General features: G+C 49.8%; 1 protein-coding gene across 7 annotated transcripts in view; it reads right to left on the bottom strand.

The window, feature by feature from the left end:
* The window catches only part of KDM2B (lysine demethylase 2B), a 125,427-nt gene that overhangs the window by 53,228 nt on the left and 50,974 nt on the right, over positions 1-21,225 (bottom strand). For all 7 annotated transcript variants that reach the window (XM_039231954.1, XM_039231809.1, XM_039231684.1 and 4 more), the window contains exons 9-11: positions 19,675-19,790; positions 13,947-14,073; positions 10,892-11,376 (exon numbers count right to left, since the gene is read on the bottom strand). In XM_039231954.1, the coding sequence (XP_039087885.1) occupies positions 10,892-11,376; positions 13,947-14,073; positions 19,675-19,790 (728 nt within the window). The remainder of the gene's footprint in view (positions 1-10,891; positions 11,377-13,946; positions 14,074-19,674; positions 19,791-21,225) is intronic.

Here is a 21,225-nt window from a genome sequence, read left to right as displayed (position 1 = left end):
CCCACTTGTGTGTCTGTGTGTGCGATAGATAGATAGATAGATAGATAGATAGATAGATAGATAGATAGATACACAGATACATAGATACATAGATAGATAAGAGAAAAACTGGGGTGCCTGTGTGGCTCAGTCAGTTAAGCGTTCAACCTCAGCTCAGGTCATGATCTTAGAGTTTGTGTCTTTGAGCCCCACATCGGGCTCTGTGCTGACAGCTCAGAGCCTGGAGCCTGCTTCGGATTCTGTTTCTCCCTCGCTATCTGCCCCTCCCCCATTTGCACTCTGTCTCTCTCTGTCTCTCAAAAATAAACATTTAAAAATGTGAAGGAAAAGGGGCGCCTGGGTGGCTTAGTCGGTTAAGCGTCTGACTTTCGCTTAGGTCATGATCTCGCGGTTCGTGGGTTCGAGCCCCGCGTCGGGCTCTGTGCTGACTGCCAGCTCAGAGCCTGGAGCCTGTTTCAGTCTGTGACTCCCTCTCTCTCTGACCCTCCCCTGCTCACGCTGTCTCTGTCTCTCTCTCTCTCTCCTAGAAATAAATAAAACATTTTAAAAAATAAATAAATAAACAAAAATGTGAGGGGAAAAAAAAGAGAGAGAGTGAGGACACCAGAGGCCTCTTCGGCTGGAAACAGCCCTGCTTTTGACCCAACAAGATGACCACAGACAATGGATGTGCTGGGCCTCTGTTCCCTGTTACTCCAACTCTCTCTCTGAGTTTAATTGGTTAACAATGGATTCAGTCCCCACTGTTCCCTAGAGTGGGGTGTTAATAATATTAATGACAATAAAGCAGAGGCAGGCATCAGGAAAGACTCACCGGGTAAAAGAAGGGGAACAGGCCTGGAGCAGGCCCGATGGTGCTCTGGGGAACCTAGCAGACTACGGGGTCCTCCGCTTCCCACAGGAGCTGGGCTGCAATGCATCTTGGGTCTCCCAAGATCCTTCTCTGCCCCAGCCCAACTATCATGTGCCGCCTGTAAAAACCATCTGTACTGGGTTGAATTGTATCTCCCAGATGGGTATGTTCAAATCCTAATCCCTGATACCTGTGAACGTGACCTTACTTGGAAAAAGGTTCTTTGCACATGTAATTGTTTAAGGCTATCCAGATGAAATAACCCTGGATTTAGGGTGTACCCCCCCATCCTATGACTGGTGTCTTCCTAAAAGAAAGAAGAGAGGGGTTGGAATAGAGACACAAGGAAGAGGCTGTAAGAAGACAGAGGCAGAGACTAGAGGGATGCAGTCACAAGCCAAGAAACATCAGGAACCACTAGAAGCTGGAAGAATAAAGAATCAACCCCCTGGAGCCTTCCGAGGGGGCAGACCAGGCTGTGAGAAAAGAAATTTCTGTTGTTCTAAGCCACCACATTTGTACGCTCCTGGGTAGCTCAGACTCTTGATTTTGGCTCGGGTCATGACCTCACGGTTCATCAGTTCGAGCCCCACACTGAGCTCTGCTGACAGCGTGGAGCCTGCTTGGGATTCTCTGTCTCCCTCTCTCTGCCCCTCCTCTGCTCATGCTCTCTCTTTCTCTCTCAAAAATAAACAAACAAACATACATACATACATACATACATTTTAAAAAAGCCACCAAGTTTGTAATTAATTAGTTATGGCCACAACAGGCAAACAGCACACCACATTTGCCATAATGCGCTGTGGCTAAAAGCCTCTTAGCTGCATGATTTGGGCAAGACACCACATCTCTCTGAATCTCAATTTCTCCATCTAAGAAATGGGATGATAACAGTCCCCACCTTGCCAGGTTGTGGCAAGGATCACAATGCATGGAAGGTACCGGGCATGCGGTAAATGCTCAACAACTTTTGGCCGACCTCTTTTGGCTTATGTGCCGTTTCCTGCTGGAATACACTGTCCCTGTCCTCTGTCTGCAGAATTCTACCGCTTCACAAGTTCTAAGCACAGGAAAATGTAAAGGTTTATTTAGTTGGAAGGACAGTCTTTTAAAAGCTGACTGAGCTGCCTAACTGGGAGGGATAATAATGTGATTCAGGTGCCCACAAGTCAATTTTAGGCCAAAAAAAAGCCCCAACTGACATGGATCAACCTACCCATTTTTCAGGTCTAGGGTTTGCCCTGGAGTCTGGAACTCAGATCTCTGGCCCTTTGCTGTTCTCCCCCATCCCCCTGAGGTGGTGCGGGCAGAGAACTCAGAGTATGTGTGGTTTGTCATCATACTAGGAGGCTGTTAGGTGACAGGCCTGTCTCATTCACCTCTGAATCAACCTCTAGGCCCACTGCCCAACAAAAACACAAAACACACAGCTCAGTATTCCATCTGACCCCCAACAGGAGAGCCTGAGCAACTACTGGAGGCAGCCCCTCGGCCCTGCTCAATCTGATTATGTGGTTCCTTCTCTGTGCTCTGGGCCATCTTGGGGGGAGGGGGGGAGGAAGCCAGGCCGCAGACCTCCCACTGGCTTCCTGCTTTTTTGGCTCTTCTGAAGCAGGCATGGGGGTGGTGGCGGTGAAAAATTAAAACACCAACAGTGCCAGAGATCTGGACTCTACACCTTACTATTCTGCAAAACACCAAGGCGGGGGAGGGGCTTAAACAAGCAGGTGTGTTCCGAGGGGAGGACCAATGACCCCACGAGAGAAAAGCTGTATAAATGTTCCATAGTCGTGGGTTTCAAAAACTCACAACTTGCCTCGCTGAATGTGACGGGGCATGTATTCTTACTCTCCCTGCTTTATCACATTCCCCAAGAGGATTCAGCTGGTTGATGGGGGCACACGGGATTCATCCTGACTCCAGAAACTTTGGTCTTAAAAGATGTCTTCAGGGCGCCTGGGTGGCTTAGTCGGTTAAGCGTCCGACTTTCGCTTAGGTCATGATCTCGCGGTTCGTGGGTTCGAGCCCCGCGTCGGGCTCTGTGCTGACTGCCAGCTCAGAGCCTGGAGCCTGTTTCAGTCTATGACTCCCTCTCTCTCTGACCCTCCCCTGCTCACGCTGTCTCTCTCTCTCTCTCCTAGAAATAAATAAGACATTAAAAAAAAAAGATGTCTTCTTAATTTACAATTATTTTCGTTCCTATGAGGGTTTCGATGAAAGAACGATAGAACTGATTTCTCTCTTTTATCCCTCTCTCCCTCTCCCTCTCTCTCTCTCTATATATATATACACACACACATATATATATATATAAACATCTGAAAACAATGGCCCCTCTCTGGCTCTTCCAACCCCTTAATTCCACGCAGCCCCACAATTCCATGCAATAAGAAGGATGGTTGTCTACAGTGAGTTGGCCTTTGTCATGTAAGTTGACAGGCTGGCAGCCAGGGGAGCCTGGTATTATTTTAATTAACAATAACAGCTGCAGAATAACCTTGCGATGGGCTAATTGACAAAGATCCTCCCACCTCCAACCTCACTGGTCACCATCCACTTAGACCCAAACCCTTCAAAGCCTTGCAATGCACCGGTAATTTTCAAGTCATTTACAGTTAATTTGAGGAGTAGACCTGCCCCCCAATAGCACCAGGCCTTCCTTTCCTCTCAACAGGGACCACAGCTCTCTCTCCCTGAGTTCTGGCTGAAAGTACAGATTCTTCTAGAAGGAACAGCATCCAGGGCAACTCCTGTCTTACTGTGGGCAATCCAAGATGGAAGAGAAAAAGATGACGCAGTGGTTTGAATAGCATGCCTCTCAAAATTCATGTGTAAGACCTCAGAATGTGACCTTACTGGGAAATGGGGTCTTTGGAGACGTAATCATGTTAAGATGAGATCATAGTGGATGCGAGCAGGATCTAATCCAGTGACTGACATCCTTCGAAGAAAAGACATATAGAAGGACAGACAACCATGCAAAGATGGAGGCAGGGATCGAAGGGATCTAGTGACAAGCCAAGGAGCGCCAAAGACTGGTGGCAACCACAAGAAGCTGGGCAAGACACTGGAAGGATCCTTCCTCCCCTAGAGTCTTCAGAGAAAAGCACAGCCTTGATTTCAGACTTCTGGCCTCCAGAACCGTGAGAGAATAAGTTTCTGTTGTCTTAAGCCAGGCTGTGGTTCTTTGTTACGGCAGGCCCTAGGAAACACACAGATGGCAATCATTACCCTGGAAGATGGGAGTGGGGGGAGCTATAGGTGGGACAGAGCTGGGGGTGGGGGGGTGGGAGCTGGCCCAAGCCCACCAGGCTCTCCTTTGACTGTTACCTAAGAAGATCTAATTTTTCTCCACGGGTTTACTAGGAAGGAGCGCTAGGCGTTCATTACCTCATTGTCACTCAAAATAATTCAGTGACACAGGTCCCTGTCGTTAACCACATTTTACAGTGAAGATACTCAGTTTCAACTGGCGAAGCCCTTCAGAATGGCCAAGGACCCACAGAATCTGGTCCCCACCAAGACAAAGCACAGCTAGTCCAAAACCTTTGTTTTACATGCAGGTGAACAGAAGGGTGGAGTGACCTGACCACACAGCAAGCACCAAAGAACAGAAACAGAAATAGAACTCACGGGTCTCGTGTCCTGATTTCTTATTCTCCCCATTCAGTACAGGCCAATAGCCTACACTCCTTCGATAGAACTATCTTGAAAGAAGTTGCTAAAGGTATCTCAGTGCCAAATCCCAAGGATTTCACAAACACGGGGAAAGGAAATGGCTTTCTCAGTTCGATTTTTACAAGACGCTGGAATCCCCTTTCTTTTCACAACATAAATGAAGTTACGGTGGTCATTGTGGTTTGAATCTAAATCCAGACCCCCTCAAGGCAAGTTTTCAAGGTACAAATGAGCTCACTCGGACCTGCCGAAACCACAGGGTCACGGCAAGTATAAGCTCAACTTTCAAAAGTTCTGCCCACAAAAAGAGTAAGCTAGACTTACAGGAAGACACACCAAAAACAGCTTATTTAAGGGACAAAAGCAAGTTGCTTTTGCAACTTACAATCTGATTTTTCTTTTTAATTATGTATACATGGGGGCGAGGGAAAAACTCCAAAAGTATATTTAGCAGATGAGTAACAGGGGTTACCTCCAAGTGGGAGAGCTGAGGAGAGGGACGTTTTTTCTAGCCTCTAGCCTACAATGTTTAATTTTTCTTACATTGACCATGAAACACTTGAAACTTTTACAGAAAACAAATATCCAGAATAGGTAAACCATAAAGACGGAAAGCAGACAAGGGGAGGGGGAAATGGGAGGTGACTACTAGTAGGGTCAGGGTTCCGTCTGGGATGTTGAAAATGTTCTGAACTACACACAGGTAGTGGGTGCACAATATTGTGAATGTACTTAAAGTCACTAAACTATACACTTTAAAATGGTTAAGATTAGGCACCTGGCTGGTTCAGTCAGTAGGGCATGTGACTCTTGATCTTGGGGCTGTGAGTTTGAGCCCCACATTGGGGGTGGAGATTACTTTAAAATAAAAAGTATTGGAGCACCTGAGTGGCGCTCAGTTAAGCATCCAACTTCAGCTCAGGTCATGATCTCACACTTCATGAGTTCGAGCCCTGAGTTGGGCTCTGTGCTGACAGCTCAGCACCTGGAGCCTACTTCAGATTCTCTCTCTCTCTGCTCCTCCCCAGCTTGCACTCTGTCTCTCTCTCTCAAAATAAAAATTAAAATTAATATTTAAAAGAATTTTAATAAAATAAAATGGTTAAGATGGTAGATTCTTGAAGATTTTTTTTTAATTCCATTATTCCTTTTTTTTTTTTTTTGCAGAGAGAGAGGGAGTGGGAGAAAGGGGCAGAGCAGGGGGTAGGGAGGAGAGGAGGAGAGGAGGAGAGAGGGAGAGAGGGAAAGAGAAACAGTGAGTGAGAGACAGAGAGAGAGAGGGAGAGAGAATCTCAAGCAGGCTCCACAACCAGTGTGGAGCCCAACATGGGGCTCAATACCACAACTCTGGGATCATGACCTGAGCCAAAATCAAGAGTGGGATGCTCAACTGACCAAGCCACCCAGGCGCCCCAATTCTTGAAGATTTTTGAAGACTCTAAAGTGGTGATCTAGTAAAAAAGAAGAGAGAATTTTTTAATGTTTATTTATTTTTGAGAGAGACACAGAGTGCAACTGAGGGAGGGGCAGGGAGAGAGGAAGACACAGAATTTGAAGCAGGCTCCAGGCTCTGAGCTGTCAGCACAGAGCCCAATGGGGAGCTTGAACCCAATACCTGCGAGATCATGACCTGAAGCAAAGTCAGATGCTCAACTGACTGAGCCACTGAGGCACCCCAAAAAATAAAAAATTTTAAATCAAAATAGTGTCATGTGTATTTTACCACAATTTAAAAAATACATTACAAATGAAAGAAGAAAATGAGTTTTTCCAATATTGCACTGTATGTTAACTACCTAGAATTTAAATTAAAAATTCTGGGGGGCACCTGGGTGGCTCAGTTGGTTCAGCATCCAACTTCGGCTCAGGTCATCATCTTGCAGTTTGTGAGTTTGAGCCCCACATCAGGCTCTGTGCTGACAGCTCAGAGCCTAGAGCCTGCTTCTGATTCTGTCTCCTTCTCTCTCTGCCCCTCCCCTCCTCACACTCTGTCCCTCTCTCTCTCTCTCTCAAAAATAAATAAACAAGCAAACAAACAGTAAAATTTTTTAAAAATTAAAAAAAATTTTTAATGAAAAAATAAAGAAAAAAAATGGGTTCTTGATAATAAAAGCCAAAACCTAGCCATCTGGAGACGGAGTTGTTTTGGGACCGTCTCCAATCCTAGGGGCTCTGGTTACCATGAGCCACCATCAGCAGCAGTCTCTGAGGTCCCAGAGAAAAGGACAGAAGGAAAGATGTTGTCTTTTTGCAACACAAGCCAAAGATCATCATGGGTCAGTCACCAAGGGAGAACCACCACTGGCCAGAAACACGAATCACTCAACGGTAGGGACACCCGTGGGAAGGGGACCCACATTCCTGAGCTGTGTTTTATTTTTCAGCCAGCACACACAAAAGCTCAATATCTGAGGACAGAGAACAAAGGCACCAAAATGTGTGCAGCCAGTGTCCGTGACGACACTCTCGCTCTGAAGGTCAGTCTTGGATTCAACACCTTTTCTGGGTGTCCAGGGACTGTGAGGAGCTGTCAGCCAAGAACCCCCCTGTTCTGGAAGAGACGTTTGGCCCACTTTCCCCGTACAGACTCCTGGCCACACAGCATTTAAAGACACCAGCAGATGCTCTCGTTTTCCTGAGGCTCTACGGAGACCTGTCTACCCACTTTCTGAGCTCTTTAAGTTGCAAAAGCTCTCCCCGGACAAGGTGCAAGAACATAAATATCTCCAAAGATAGGCAATTCAAGCCCCCTTGGCCTCAGCTGCCATCTTCCTGGAAACCTCCACACCATAAGAGCCAAGTGGAGAAAGAAACAAAAGCAAAGGCTGAAGAGAAAAAGAAGAAAGATGGAGCACAGGTCCCAGTAAACCACTAGCTTGTGTACCACGAAAGCCACGGGAGCAGAAATAAGGAAAGCCAGAGGCGAGTACAAGCTCTCGGACGGCACACCCACTTTCTAGAACTTGACTCAATGGATCTAAAACATCCAGCACCATCTGATCGCATGACCACCTTTGGGAGACACACCTTGCTCATACCAAAAAACAGCCTCTTTGGGTCCTTTGCCCTGGATCTGTGACTTTCGGGACTAATTCTGTATTCATCCGGAACACATATACAATCAATCATGTCTTCTGCTGTCTTAGTAAGGAAAAAAAAGAGATAGGCAAGTTCAATAAGTGAGCTAAGTGATTAGATTATAGGAAAAAGAGATGTGAGAGCCTGATAATAAATACACACTCAGGGAGGCAGTAGGGAGTGGTGGGGACTGGGGTGTATAAGGTCAGTTGCAACTCACTTCCTGCTGCTTATAGCCAGTCCAGAACATGGGCCAGGAGAGCTAGGACACTTTTTAATGACTCTTCTGATATTTTAATGTTGGCAAATAATTACAAAAATGTTTCATATTGTGCAGGCCAAACCTAATGCCTAGAGGCTGGATATGGCCAGGGACTGCCATTTATACTGTCCCAGGGCCTGGGCTGTTGCTTGTTCTGTAAAGAAATCCCAAGCAATCCCCTTCCTACCTTCTCCCTAAATGTAAATGGCCTCTGAAAGGGGAGAAAATTTCTGTACAGAGCAGTATGGTGTAGGGGGGAAACACAAGGACTCCCCCATTGAGTGGCATGTGTGGACTTGGGCAAATTACCTCAATTTTCTCATCTGCAAAATGATGCTAGTAAAAATACTACTGAGGGTTTTTGGGAGATTTAAATGAGTTTTTATATGGGAAACACCTATAAGAGCAGGTAGCAAATGAGATGCATTATCACACATTATCACAACCTGCCACTGAACGCCATGGTGGGGACAGGAGGGAAGAGGTGGGCTCCTTGAAATTTATCCAAACCCCTTCCCCAGGCCTCCTCCACACCATCGACCAGCCTAGGCTGAATCTAGTCTCAGATGCCCATCAGGTGGGTACAGGTGAGAGGCAGGAGGGGCCAAGTTCCATCCCTAGAAAGACATCTGACCAACCGAGGAACCAGGAACATTACACAAACAGATCAGAGACACAAAGATGTGTTTAAAGGAAAAAAAAGAGGGGCGCCTGGGTGGCTCAATCGGTTAAGCGTCCAGCTTCAGCTCAGGTCATGATCTCACGGTTCGGGGGTCTGAACCCTGCGTGGGACTCTGTGCTGACAGCTCAGAGCCTGGAGCCTGCTTTGGATTCTGTGTCTCCCTCTCTCTCTGCCCCTCCTCTGCTCACACTCTGTTTCTCTCTCTCGCAAAAATTTAAAAAAAAATGTTTTTAAGTAAAAAAACAGCTTCCCACAAGCACAGAAAACATTTGCTTATAAGATGAATGTGTTTTTAACTCACAATATTTAGGGGCTCCAGTACTGTTGATGGCTTTATGACTGACGAAAATTCCTTGTTTTACTTTAAAGGACCTCAGAAGAAAAAAAGGAGCCTCATGACAGAATGCTAAGGTTTCCTTTGGGAAACCCAATATACAAAACTCCACACCAGGAGATTAAGGATTCTTAACCTGGGGTCCAGGAACTGGTTCAGGAGTCCAAGACCCCCCTGACCCGGCATGTGGAATTTTGTGTCTATAAGCAAATTTACATAAAACCCTCGGGTGAGGGGCACCTGGGTGGCTCAGTCGGTTAAGCGCCAACTTCGGCTCAGGTCATGATCTTGTGGTTCGTGGGTTCGAGCCCCAGGTCGGGCTCTGTGCTGACAGCTCAGAGCCTGGAGCCTGCTTCAGATTCTGTCTCCCTCTCTCTCTGGCCCTGCCCTGCTCACACTGTCTCTCTCTCTCTCTCTCAGAAGTACATAAAACATTAAAAAATTAAAAAAAAAAAAAAAGCCCTCAGGTGAGGTCAGCAACCTACAAAAAAGTCATGAGTCAATGAAAAAGCACGTAAAGGTTTGCTTTATAGAAATGGTCACCACAGAGTTTTTTTTTATCAGGCAATCTCCCCCAGTTTATAAGATTTTCATTTCATGGCACCTGGAGGAATACCTCTTCTATATAAAGTGAAATATATCTGGATTAATGACTTTGTACACCCTTTCCCTCTGTTGGCAGTGCCCATCAGGCTGCCTGATGGGGATCCCCGGGTCTCACCCCCACAAGAGTTTAGCCCCAGATCACTCAGCACCTTGAGGACAGGACCTTATTAACATTGCTATGTCACAAGGCCTGACACTTGTTTCCTAAATGAGTAAGTGAACACATGAACTAGTTTACAAGACCTGGGTAGTGTTTCCAGGCATCAAAAAAAGAGACTTAATTTCCAACCCCAGCGGGCAGCTGGACTCACTGGGAATCAGACACCGGAAGAGGAAGGCCAAATGCCTCTGAGGCCTCACAGCAAAAAGCCTGACGGATGGTGAAAAAAGAGGTGGTTCTGCGAGGTGGTATACACACAGGAGCTCTGGGGCCACCCCCGGGTCCTCATGCGAGCACCCCGCATTCACCTGCTCTGTCACCTCAGGCACGTCCTTCACCCCCTCTGAGCCTACTTACGTATCTGGTTAAGTGCAGATAGTTGAGGTAGCTTGCCTAGCACAGGTACCTGACAGGTAGAGAGGTTTCAACAAACAGTACGATCATGATGGCTACAGGGCAAGGCCTCTCAGGGTACTTCCTAGGAAATACACACACCGCATGTTTGCACTGTGCCTGTATAGCCTCCCCGTTCCAGAGAACTCCTATGCAGCCTCTACGGCCCTAGCCAAATGCCCTCTGTATAACCGTCTCCGAGCCCTGGCACCTGGTGTGGCTGATGAGTGTCCTTCACCCCACCCCCATGCCCTGGGTACACACAGCAGGCTACAGGCCAAGTAATTCCCTATCTCCTGACTTTTCCTCCTCTGCCTCCTTGCTACTGGGTGAGCTACCAGTGCCATCCCACTTTCTGTTCCCTGAGTGGTCAGCCCAGATGGTGCTTAATGAACATTTGCTCAATAATTCGGCTCTGCTTAAAGACCTCTGAACCCCGGTGGCTACCTCAGCACGCCATCTAGAGGACGACCAGGACGTACAACCTGGCCATGTGAAACATGCACACTCCAGGGGAAGCCAACCCAGAACAGCAAGTGTCCCTGAACAGGATGGAGGGGTCTGTCCCCAAACCTAACAACAGCACTGTGGGCACCCCCATATGTCTTCTGCCAGCAAAGCCTGCCAGAGTTTCAGTAAGTGCTGAGAGAGAGCTCCTTGCCAACCACGAGGCAGCTTTCCCCTATAGCTCTTAGCGGTGGCCTTGGCTCAGGGGCCCGACGCAGGCCTGCTTGGACCAGAAGCCCCTTCCCATGCATAGACATACCCCCAGGACAGTTTGCACCAAGCCGCCCTGGGCTGAGCTGCCCCTGGGAACTGCCCGGCCCTTCTCAGCTGCCCACCTTCACACCCTCCAGCAGTGCCTGGGGGTCCTCGATGCCCTCGGGGACACACTTCTTGTTCTCTGGGAGAGATTCCAGTTTCTCCACCAGTGCTTTCAGGCCCTTCAGCTCAAACTCGGTGAGGTGGGTCCACTTGGCCGAGACCCCCGTGGCAGGGGAGCCAGTGGGCGTCTTGGGGTAGTCTGTGGGCACCGTCGTGGACTTCACGCTCTCCTCCGACTCGTTAGACAAAGTCCTTTGGAGGAACCGCATGGCAGGCGCTCTGGGCTTCTTCCCAGGGGCTTCCTGGTCCTCTGAGGGGGTGCTGGTGGGCGAGGCAGGGCCATCGGCGGGTGGCTTGGGCAACTTATCTGTACCCTCCTCCTCCTCCTCTTCTTCTTCCTCCTCCTTCTCCTCCTCCTGAGGCTGCTGCTCACAGGACTCCTCCTCCATCTCCAGCCAGGAATCGGATGAGAAGCCGTCTATGCTGGGCTTTCGTGGGGCATCTACAGGGGCAGGAGGGTGAGCAGAAGACTGAGATGAATGGCCCAACTCCCACCTGGAGCCTTTACTCACTACGCCTCCCCTTTACTCTGGAGATCAAGCTTCTCTGGACAATTATAATGGTCTATGCCTCCCTCAGCTTCTAGAAACAGTGGGGTCAGTCAGACATCGGTTCGAATCCCAGCTCTGTTTATTCCTAGCTATGTGTTCCCAGACAGACTGCTTCACCTTTCTGAATACACCTGGCAGTTTATTTTTCAACGTATAAAAATAAGGCCAAAAAGTGCATATAATGATTCATACGAAATGTCCAGAACAGGTGGAAATCTATGGAGACAGAAAGGAGATTAGTGGTTGCCTAAGCTGGGGGTGGGGGAGACAAGGAGATAACTCAAGGGTACAGGTTTCTTTCTGGGGTAAAGAAAACAACTCCCAAATTGACTGGTGATGGCTGCACAGCTCGGGGAATATACTAAAAACCACTGAGGTGTATACATTAACTTGTATGATACGGAACTACATGGGTTTTTTTTGTTTGTTTTTTAATTTTTTTAATGTTTATTTATTTTTGAGAGACAAAGACAGAGCATGTGCAGGGGAGGGGCAGAGAAAAAGAGAGAGACACAGAATCTGAAGCAGGCTCCAGGTTCTGGGCTGTCAGCACAGAGCCCAACACGGGGCTCGAACCCACAAACCGTGAGATCATAACCTGAGCCGAAGTCTGATGCTCAACCAACTGAGCCACCCAGGTGACCCCGTGAACTACATGTTTTTAAAAATATAAGGCATGTGTGGCGCCTGGGTGGCTCGTCGGTTAAGCATCCGACTTCGGCTCAGGTCATGATCTCACAGTTCGTGAGTTCAAGCGCTGCATCAGGCTCTGCATTGAGAGTGCAGAGCCCGCTTCGGATCCTCTCTCTCCCTCCCTCTCTCTCTCTCTGCCCCTGCCAACTCACGTTCTCTCTCTCAAAATAAATTTTAAAAACTTAATATATATATATATATATATGCACATATACATAAGGCACAAAATGCTTCCTCTGAACACTTATGGTAAGGATTCGGCAAGGCATCACCGAGCCTGGGTCCTGACGCACAACTGGCATTTGGTAAATGAGGCATCTCCCTGACACCTCCCCTTTTCATTGGCGGAAGGAGTGCTGAGACCACAGGAAGCAAAGACAAGAAATTTTAAGAAAAACTCAGGCACCGACGACCCAAATGCCGCCTCGAGATTGCCTCTCATGCCTGCAAGTGAAATCAGGGATGTTCTCCTACGGCCCTAAATATACAAATGAGAGACGTGCCGCTCAGTGTGCTGGCCCTAAGGACAGCCACAGAATCAAGCCTCCGCTGCCCATAGGAACGTGGAGCTACTACCACCACAGGGGTTATCTCATTATTGCAGGATCACTTCCTAATTCCTACCAAGCTGGGAGCGTCCATAGAGTGGGCTGTGGGGTCTCAGGGCTTTTCCACACCTGAATATTGTATCATCTGACACGTACGAGACTGACAACAGATTTCCCAGACAACACTGAATCTCTAGGAGGGAAAGTAGCACTTCCCAATAAAGACCCCAGCAGAAACATTTGTTCCCCATTATATGTCCAGCGTGAAACCCCTAAAAGTCACCAAGGATGAGAGTGAAGAAGGAAGGAGGGAAGAAGGCTTTTTACAGTGAGGAAAAAAATAGGGAATCTTAAAATCCTGGCAATTGCAAGAGAAAGAAACAGTGCAAACCCTAAAGGAGACAGACCGACCGTATTGTTCTATCCTGTTTTGAGACAGAAACTGTGAATGAAGCTCAGCTGACTTTGCATCCAGGAAGCCCCGAGCAGTAACAGCTCAGAGGAAGAACAGAGGAAAAATGGGTGTTCCTTTAGATTGCTCCTGGGGGCTCACTGTCACAGCTAGAGGCAACTTCAGGCGGGCACCTCTGAGTCAAGGTTCAAGGACTGAGCCATGTGGGGGTGATGTTCCTTTAAATAAAGGAAGTAAGCAGGGCTCCGCAGCTGTGGCTATAAACTTTCTCCCAGCCTCTGTCAGAACCACCCACTGCTCTGGCAAGCTTGTGTCTCCAGCCCTGGTCACCCCTCCCGCCGGCGCAAAGCTGGCCTCAGGTTTTGAGGACTGGCTGCACCTCATGGGCCTGCTCTTATATAGACCAAAACCAACCCCTCGGTGCAGCGGAGGAGTGAGGATAGGGGATGCGCTGGCGGCCGCGGAGAAATGAAACAACCAGGATCCTTTGCTCCGTGGGGGTCCTGTCTCAACAACCACGCCTGGTTTGGGTCCTCACACCTAAACAGTCACCAGCGAGACCTGGAGGCTACCAGTGGGACTCCGTTGGGGGGGGTGAGGGGGGGGCACAATTTCATTTTCCTGGACCCTGTATTCTAAATGGGAGGTTGAAAAGGATGGCTTCCCCTTCCTAAGGGGTCTCTAGGAATCTGCCTGACATTTTGGTTCAAAAGGACAGCAGAAACCCAGGGACTCTCAGGGGCCACACGGGAAAAATTCTTCCTGCCCAGCTGAGCAGTGGGGGCGGCCGGGCCCACAGTTCACTCACCAATCAGCATGGATTCTCTCTGGTATTCCTGAGTGAGGTAGGACCGCCGGGTCACACAGTAGACGTATCTCTCCAAGACATACCAGCACATCTCATAGTAGAAGGGGTAGCGGAATTTGGGCTGCACCTGAAAGCAAAGACCCAGGGGGAGAAGTCAGTTTCTGGAGGGCAAAGGAGAAACAAGGGAGGAAACTGGGGGGAACGGGGTTTCTGCAGGTGGGAGTTATTTTCACCGTCTTAACAAGAGCACAAATGATGTGAGGGGAAAATGGGGGAGGCGGCCGGAAGGCAAGAGAGAGGCGCTGGAAGGGGCCAGATACCAGGAGCATGCACAAATGAGGAGGAAGAGGGGAGAAAAGAGGCCTATGTGAGAGCATCATTTCAAAGCTCCCTGAGCTGCATGCCGCCAGGGAAAAGCGGATGGGGTCCGCTTTGTGTTTCTGTGAGATGCAGAGAAACAAGAGTTGTCCCCTGACCTACTGACGGAGGGTGCTGGTACCTGCGGATGGGATCCTGATTCCAGCTACAACAAACACAGGCTCCTCCTTGTTCTCAGACAACTCTTGCACAGACTCTGCTATCATAGCCTCCCTGCCCCTTGAAAGACAGAGATCGACCCCAAACCTTACCCATTTGCAGGCAGGCTACCAACCGTCTCCTGCACTCTAGGAGGGAGGCAACACCGGTAGAACCAATGAGGAGGGAGGGGGCGTGGCATCTCCGGCCTCCAGGGGCGGGGCCTCCAAGGGGCCCACCTCCTGCTCCTCCCCGCCAACCACCTGGCGCTGCCCAGCCTGTATTCCCAAAGGACTCCCTCAGGCGCAAGTCCCCAGGGTGAGCTGGGGCCACTCTAACGTCTGGAGACACATGCCCGGGTCTGGAGCAGGAGTCCAGATCGAGATCCCCTTTTTGCCGTATCTTATAGGGAGGAAGTATAGGTGCAGATAGCTTTGTGTATCAGAATTATGAAAAGGCCTGGGCTCCAGGAGGATTCTGATGGGTCTATATGGACGAGATGGCAGAGGAAGATGGGAAGGAAGCAATACCACTGATGGCCGTGCACAGATGAACCTTCTGGAAACTTCATCCTGAGCGGGTTAGTGAGGAATAGGGGAGTGAGAAGGTGGTCTCTGCCCACCCACCCCCACACCGCAGGGGGCTGAGACCCTCTCTTCCAAGGCTACACATAGATCCTGTACGTTCAGGCTCATTCCCGGCCTGGTGTCTTGCCCTCTCGCCAAGGGTGTGTCTCCCTCAAGGGACCTCTGCAGGGACCACAGACCCCTCTTCACCTCTCCTATCTTCCAGAAACCCAGGGAGCTGGATGTTAAGCAAGAACACTCTCCCATCTTTCTCTGCAGTAGTATACAGGCAACGTGAGATGAAGGCAAAGACAAGCAGACCTAGCTCTTCCATTTACCCTAAAATACCATTTTGCTTCCTCTTTCACAATGCCCACCTGGAAAAGGCCTCAGCTCTGTCCTGAGATTCCCAGCTCAGTCCCCCAGCCACCCCATGCCCCGCTGACTCAGTGTTCAACCGTGAGGCCCTTTTCCTTGTCGGGGGCCTCACTGCTGCTCCCATCTGCTTAGTGGGTCCATTTGATGTCCCCGTCTCTGGTAGATGAGAGGTTGGAATGAGATCCTGGCCGCCGCATGCTGTTGACCTCCTCTGGGGATGCATGGAGTTGGGAACAACGTCTAGCGGTTTCCTTGGCTCCAGCTACTTTCCCAAGAACCCTGGTTTTAATGCTGGGATAGTATTAATCCTCTTCCACTATCACTGGATCAGTGCCCTTCAGAGTTTAACAAGGTGAGGGGCACTTCAGACTGAGACAGACACTGACCTCCTCCTGTAAAGAAGGGTCAAGGAGCCTCAGCCCCACCCCTGCTCCAAAGCGAGGACCAAGCGACTTTGAAACCAATTGCCTACGGAGCAGGCTGAGGACAGGCAGGCCTGCCTCTTCTCAGACCCTCACTCACATCTCCCGACTTCAGGTTCGATCGGTAAAACTTTGAAGTTGCACTTAACCTTTCAAATTTTGGGAAACTGTCCGAGCCACTCTGGCCTGAATGGCACCATGGCACCTGAGAATCTTTCTAGATCGGGGGGAAAAAAATCTATTTTTTGGCTGTATTTCAGGAGAGGCAGAGAAGTCTCCCTCATTGTCGCTGAACCCAAGGGAAACCGGCTGGGTGAAAACAAATGCTGATGAAGAAATTCGAATTTTTTCATTTTATTTTTATTTTTTTTTTCCAAGAGAGCACCGCAGGAAACAAAATTTGCAAAGAATTGACTTACAAACGGGTTGTCGCCTTCCACCCTTCGCCTTCAAAAGGTTTCAGCCACATGCCTGGGAATATTAAACACACGATTGCTCAACATTACTTGTGGACAAATTCCGAGCCTCACCAAATTGAGTTGTTCACCGAAAGGCAAGGCAGTCAGAAAAGCATGCAGCGCTCCTAGCCTGGGGGGTAATCAATCTATCGGCGGAGCTCAAAGGGCAGCTTTGAGTTCCCAAAGGCCCGTGCGAGTAGCACTCGGCCGTAGCCCTTCCTCTTAGAGCTGAGTGACCTCAGGAGATCAGAACCAAAAGTGTTTTGGTGCATCTAGAACTCCCGGGTTTCAAGGACTTGAAAAACTAAAATAAGAGGGTGGGTGGAAGTGTCTTAAAATTTGCTTTTCTCCTGGAAAAAAAAAAAGTCAATGGAAAAAAAAATCCAATGGTAGAGGATAGAGGAAAGGAAGGGAGAATTATTTGCAATTTCCAAATAGATTCACTGGCTGAGAGGGAATGGAGTGTGTGGCGTTACCTTTCCTGAGAAAGCTGCTTTCACTAGAGCCATTAAGAGAAAAAAAAAAAAAAAGATAAAACATAAGAGAGACGGCAGTTTAATGAATGACCAGCTGGACCATCCTGTCCCTTATGAAGCTAACTGGAGTTAAAAATACGTAGTGATAGTTGTTGAGATGTTATCTTCAAATAATAAACATGCAACACACCTGTTCTTTGTTGTTCTTTGACTCCCTGCATCTTTAGAACAAGAGGATTTAATCCACACAGGGGGGGCATACATGTGGGTTTCTACACATGCAACCCCCTCAGGCCCTTGCAGGGTAGGGCCTCACGGGAGGCAGGGTGGAGTTACCTATCATCCAACCCCCCAATATTAAAATCCTAACAAGTGAGGCATAGCTTCTGAAACATAAGAGAACCTTGGGGTTCCCCTGGTCTGGATGGGAGGGGGGTTCCCCACGTTGGGCCACAAAGGCAAATTCTTTTTCTTAGACAAATTCACACTGTGGGGCTTAAAGACTGACAGTTTCCTGTCCCACCCCCTGCCTTGGGTTTCTAAGCAAAGCCCTGTTTTAGGGACTCTTGAAAAACTATTTTTAAGTGACCATAACCTTCTTAAGAAAGCTCGCAGGGATGTAAAGAATTAAGCTGTAGCGAGCTGACAAGGCGCCCTGGCATTTTATCTGGCTTCCCGTGCTCTCTCCCCAGCATCTTTTGTCTGCCTTGGCTCCTAAGATATAAACAATTGGGCCTTGTAGCCAAGCCCTCTCCAAAGACCAGAAATCAAAGCAGATTAAACAGCCGGCTGCTGCTCCCAGCCCAGCCTGTCCGCCAGCCCTCCGCCCATCAACCTGCTTGAGGGAGACCACTCAGATGACAGGGACAGTGGGCCTTGGGGGAGGGGACCCCGCCACACTCATCTCAATGGGGGCATGATATTCTACAGGAACTTGGCACGACGCTGGGGGTTCCACACTATCACCCTCCCTCTAGCCTCCCACCCAGCAGGGGAGAAGAGCTGGGCTCCTAATGGAATCATGGGGCCCAAATCCACACAGATGTGCAATTCGGATTCCCTGGGGGAGGGCACAGCTGCCAAGCAAGTTGCCAAAGCCTTTAGAAATCCCAGCCTGACTCTGGCTTTCAGGAATTGGCTGGAAAGTCATGGGCCTCACTTCTTCTAGATTTCTCCTTTTCTATCCCACGTCTCCCTGGTCGGCTCACACACAAACTGGCCCATTCTTCAGGGCTGGCCAAAGAACAGTTGGCCGAAGCCCCAGACAGCACTTGACCCAGACTGCGAGATCACCACTCACACCCAAATGGTGCCTTTTTCCAGAATGCCACGGGGCAGCATCCACCGGACCGGGAAAGGGATGGCAGGCGGACGACAGAGAAGAGAGGCGCGAACATCCACAAAACAAGACCCAGTCTCTGCAGACCTGGGCATCCTGGCAGCAAACCCGCCAATCTGGAGATGAAGCACCCCGGACCACTGCACAGAGCTCAACACCATTCCCAGGAAAGCCCTGGACAATGTCCCTCCATATCGGGACTGTTAGAGAGGTCAGATACACACATAGTAGCTAAGATTTTGGCTCACTTATATGACTCTGTGCAGATGAGGGCCTAAAAATAAGACCAAGAATGGCAGGGACCCCGGCCGGGCTCAGGGAATCTGCCTCAAAGAGATGCTTCTTTAGTGTCCAGACACGACAAAACCTCTCTGGGGCAAAGAAGTCACCTCTGAGGGAAAGCCCAAGAAGACGTGGTGTGGCCAGGCCATACGATGGAATATGATTCAGCCATAAAAAAGAAACAAAGCACTGACACCTGCTTCGACGTGGATGAACCCTAACACATCAGGCAAAGTGAAAGGAGCCAACCACACATGATGTAGGATTCCATTTCTATGAAACGTCCAAAACAGGCAAATCTGTAGAGACAGAAAACATGCTGTTGGTGGCCACAGGCTGGGGCGGTGAGTAGGGAGGGAGCCGTGCACCGAGGAGAATGGAAGGTGACTGCTAATGAGTGGGGGGTTTCTTTCTGGAGTGATGAAAATATCCTTGAATTAGAGGTGATAGCTGCACAACATCGTGAATCCGCTAAACATCAGTGACTGTGCACCATAACTGGTGAATGTGATGGTATGTGGATTGCATCTCAATAGAGAAAAGAAATGAATATTTGAACAACTGTAAGAGAGAAGAAGAAGGAATGGGTTCTCTTGGCCCCAGTTTCCCACCCTCAGACCTGTCTCCAATGCCTTGGGCCTCTCGGCCGAATTCCACATGGGAAAGAGGGTGCATGCAAGCAGCCTTGGCCTCCAGAGGAAACTCATGGAGCAGAGCAGAGGGCGCACGTCAGGTATCTAAGCCTCGGCCCCTGGTCCTGGTGGGTGGGGGTGGGGGATCCCCTATGTCTGAGAAACTGTTACTGCCAAGAGGAAAATGGAACCCCCACACCCTGCAAGCAAACAGAGGCAGAGCTCAGAGACCATAGCTGTATCACATTTGGGGTCCGTGGGAAGAGGAGACACATGTCCAAGAGCTGACCTTTCCAAGGCCCCACCTACATCCCACACCACAGCAGGTGCAACCTTCCCAAGGCTCCTGCATCCCTGTCTACACGTGAGAAGAGGAAGCAGGCTTCCTGATATCTCACGGTGCTTTCTCAACAGATACTTCCTCTTTGAGAAGGGGGTTTTGGCTACCACCGGCCCGGAGATGAACAGAAATTCCAGAGGTTCTGGGTAGGGCTCCTGCAGACAGCCCCCCGCAAGGACCAAGGCCCCCCGCTTGAGGCAGGGAGCAGCAGGGGGGGGGACCACAAAGGACTTCAGAACGACTTGTCCCACACACCCAGAGCGCCAGGCAGGGCTCAGGGGCCGGGCAATCCCACGAGGAGAGAAGGAAGCCACCTTACCCGTGTTCTGTCCTCGATCTCATAGATGCGCAGCTGCATGGGCACGTTAAAGCTGTGCAGGATGTTTCCGCCGAATACCAGAGAGTCTACAGGGGTGTAGACTGCGTGGATCCAACCTGGGGTAGGGAGGGCACAGAGAGGGTCAGCCACTGGCTCCTGGACCGCTGGGGAGGGTCGCCCTATGGAAGCGTGCAGAAGGTCACAGGAGACCCAGGGGAGCACCCAGGGCCAGGATCGCGGGGATGCTCAGGCTGCTGACGCAGAAAGCCAGGTTTCTGGCTGGCTGAGTGGACTCGCACACACGGACGGCCCCAATGGACGTCTACAGGCAGTGACTCCTGGTCGGCTCAAGACGGGTGGTTGGCAGCTTGAGGGCCTTGCCGAAGCTTCCCCATGTTGTTGCGGACCCGGCCACAGCAGCCAACAGATGCAGGCCCTGCGCCCCTCCCAGGGAGCTGGACACCCCTCATTCTAGGCTGCTCATAGGTCCCTGAGCCTCTGCCTCAGCATCCCAGCAACCACTCACCTTGGGGGGAATGACAAAGGATTGTTTGGGGCCACAAGGCAGGAATGACACCCAAGAACTACAGAACCCAGATGCTTTTCTGCCTGAGGCCACCTCCTGCCATTAAAATCCCCCATGGCCCGTTCCAAGGTGCTCATCTTGTCCACACAACACCTGTACCCCACATCAGTTCTGCTTCTGCTCTGCCCTACAGCTGCAGATGAGTCTCTCTCCTGCTGACGGCAGCCCTTTAACAGCCTGGGACATGGCTTCTTCATTCCCCTGAGCTCCCAAGCAAGCCTGGCCTAATAATCCTGGGGATAGAACTAAAGGCTGCCTCTGTGCATTGGTCTAAGGGCTTTACAGAACTTACCTCACTTAATGCTCACAAAACCCTTAGAAGATATATACTACAGTCATTCCCAATTTACAGAAGAGAAGACTGAGGCACAGAGAAGTCACCTATAAGGATTGAAACCCAAGGAGTCAGCCTCACTTGGTCCCTGAAGGCCAGACAAAACAAGCCACACAATTCCCTCCCCAAGTCACTAACACACGTTTCAAGTGCTCAACAGACCCACATGCACCTCCAGCCTACCGGAACAGCACGAGCCTAGGGGACAGGCAGTATTATACTCCACTCCCATTTACAGATGCTGAAACCCAGGCTAAGAGAAGGTAAGTCGCTTGCTGAATGAAGTCACAGCTGGCAAGAGACAGCACCTCCGTTTTTAACTGCGATGCTGCACCATCGCTCTGTCACAGGCTTAGCACCAGGCCTGCAGGCCCCAGGAGACGGGGACGGCAAAAAGAGACACGCAGAGAGAAACAAGAGACACAGAGGTGAGACAAGGACAGATGGAGGCAGAGAGACTCACAGTGAAAGACAGGATCGGCAGACGGGAAAGAGGAAGGAAAGGGCAGCCCAAGCCCCGAGATTCCCAAACCCAGGTGCCCACATCTCCTCTTCTCTGACCCCTCTTCTCTAACCTGTATGCATAATCTGTCTGCTCAGAGGAAAATTACAGAGCCCTCCCCCACCACGC

Source organism: Hyaena hyaena, unplaced genomic scaffold, assembly GCF_003009895.1.
Source record: "Hyaena hyaena isolate Hyena2069 unplaced genomic scaffold, ASM300989v1 scaffold_0, whole genome shotgun sequence".
NCBI classification, from domain to species: Eukaryota; Metazoa; Chordata; class Mammalia; order Carnivora; family Hyaenidae; genus Hyaena; species Hyaena hyaena.
The sequence above is the reverse complement of the archived record's forward strand: the minus strand, read 5'-3'. Positions and strand labels throughout refer to the sequence as shown.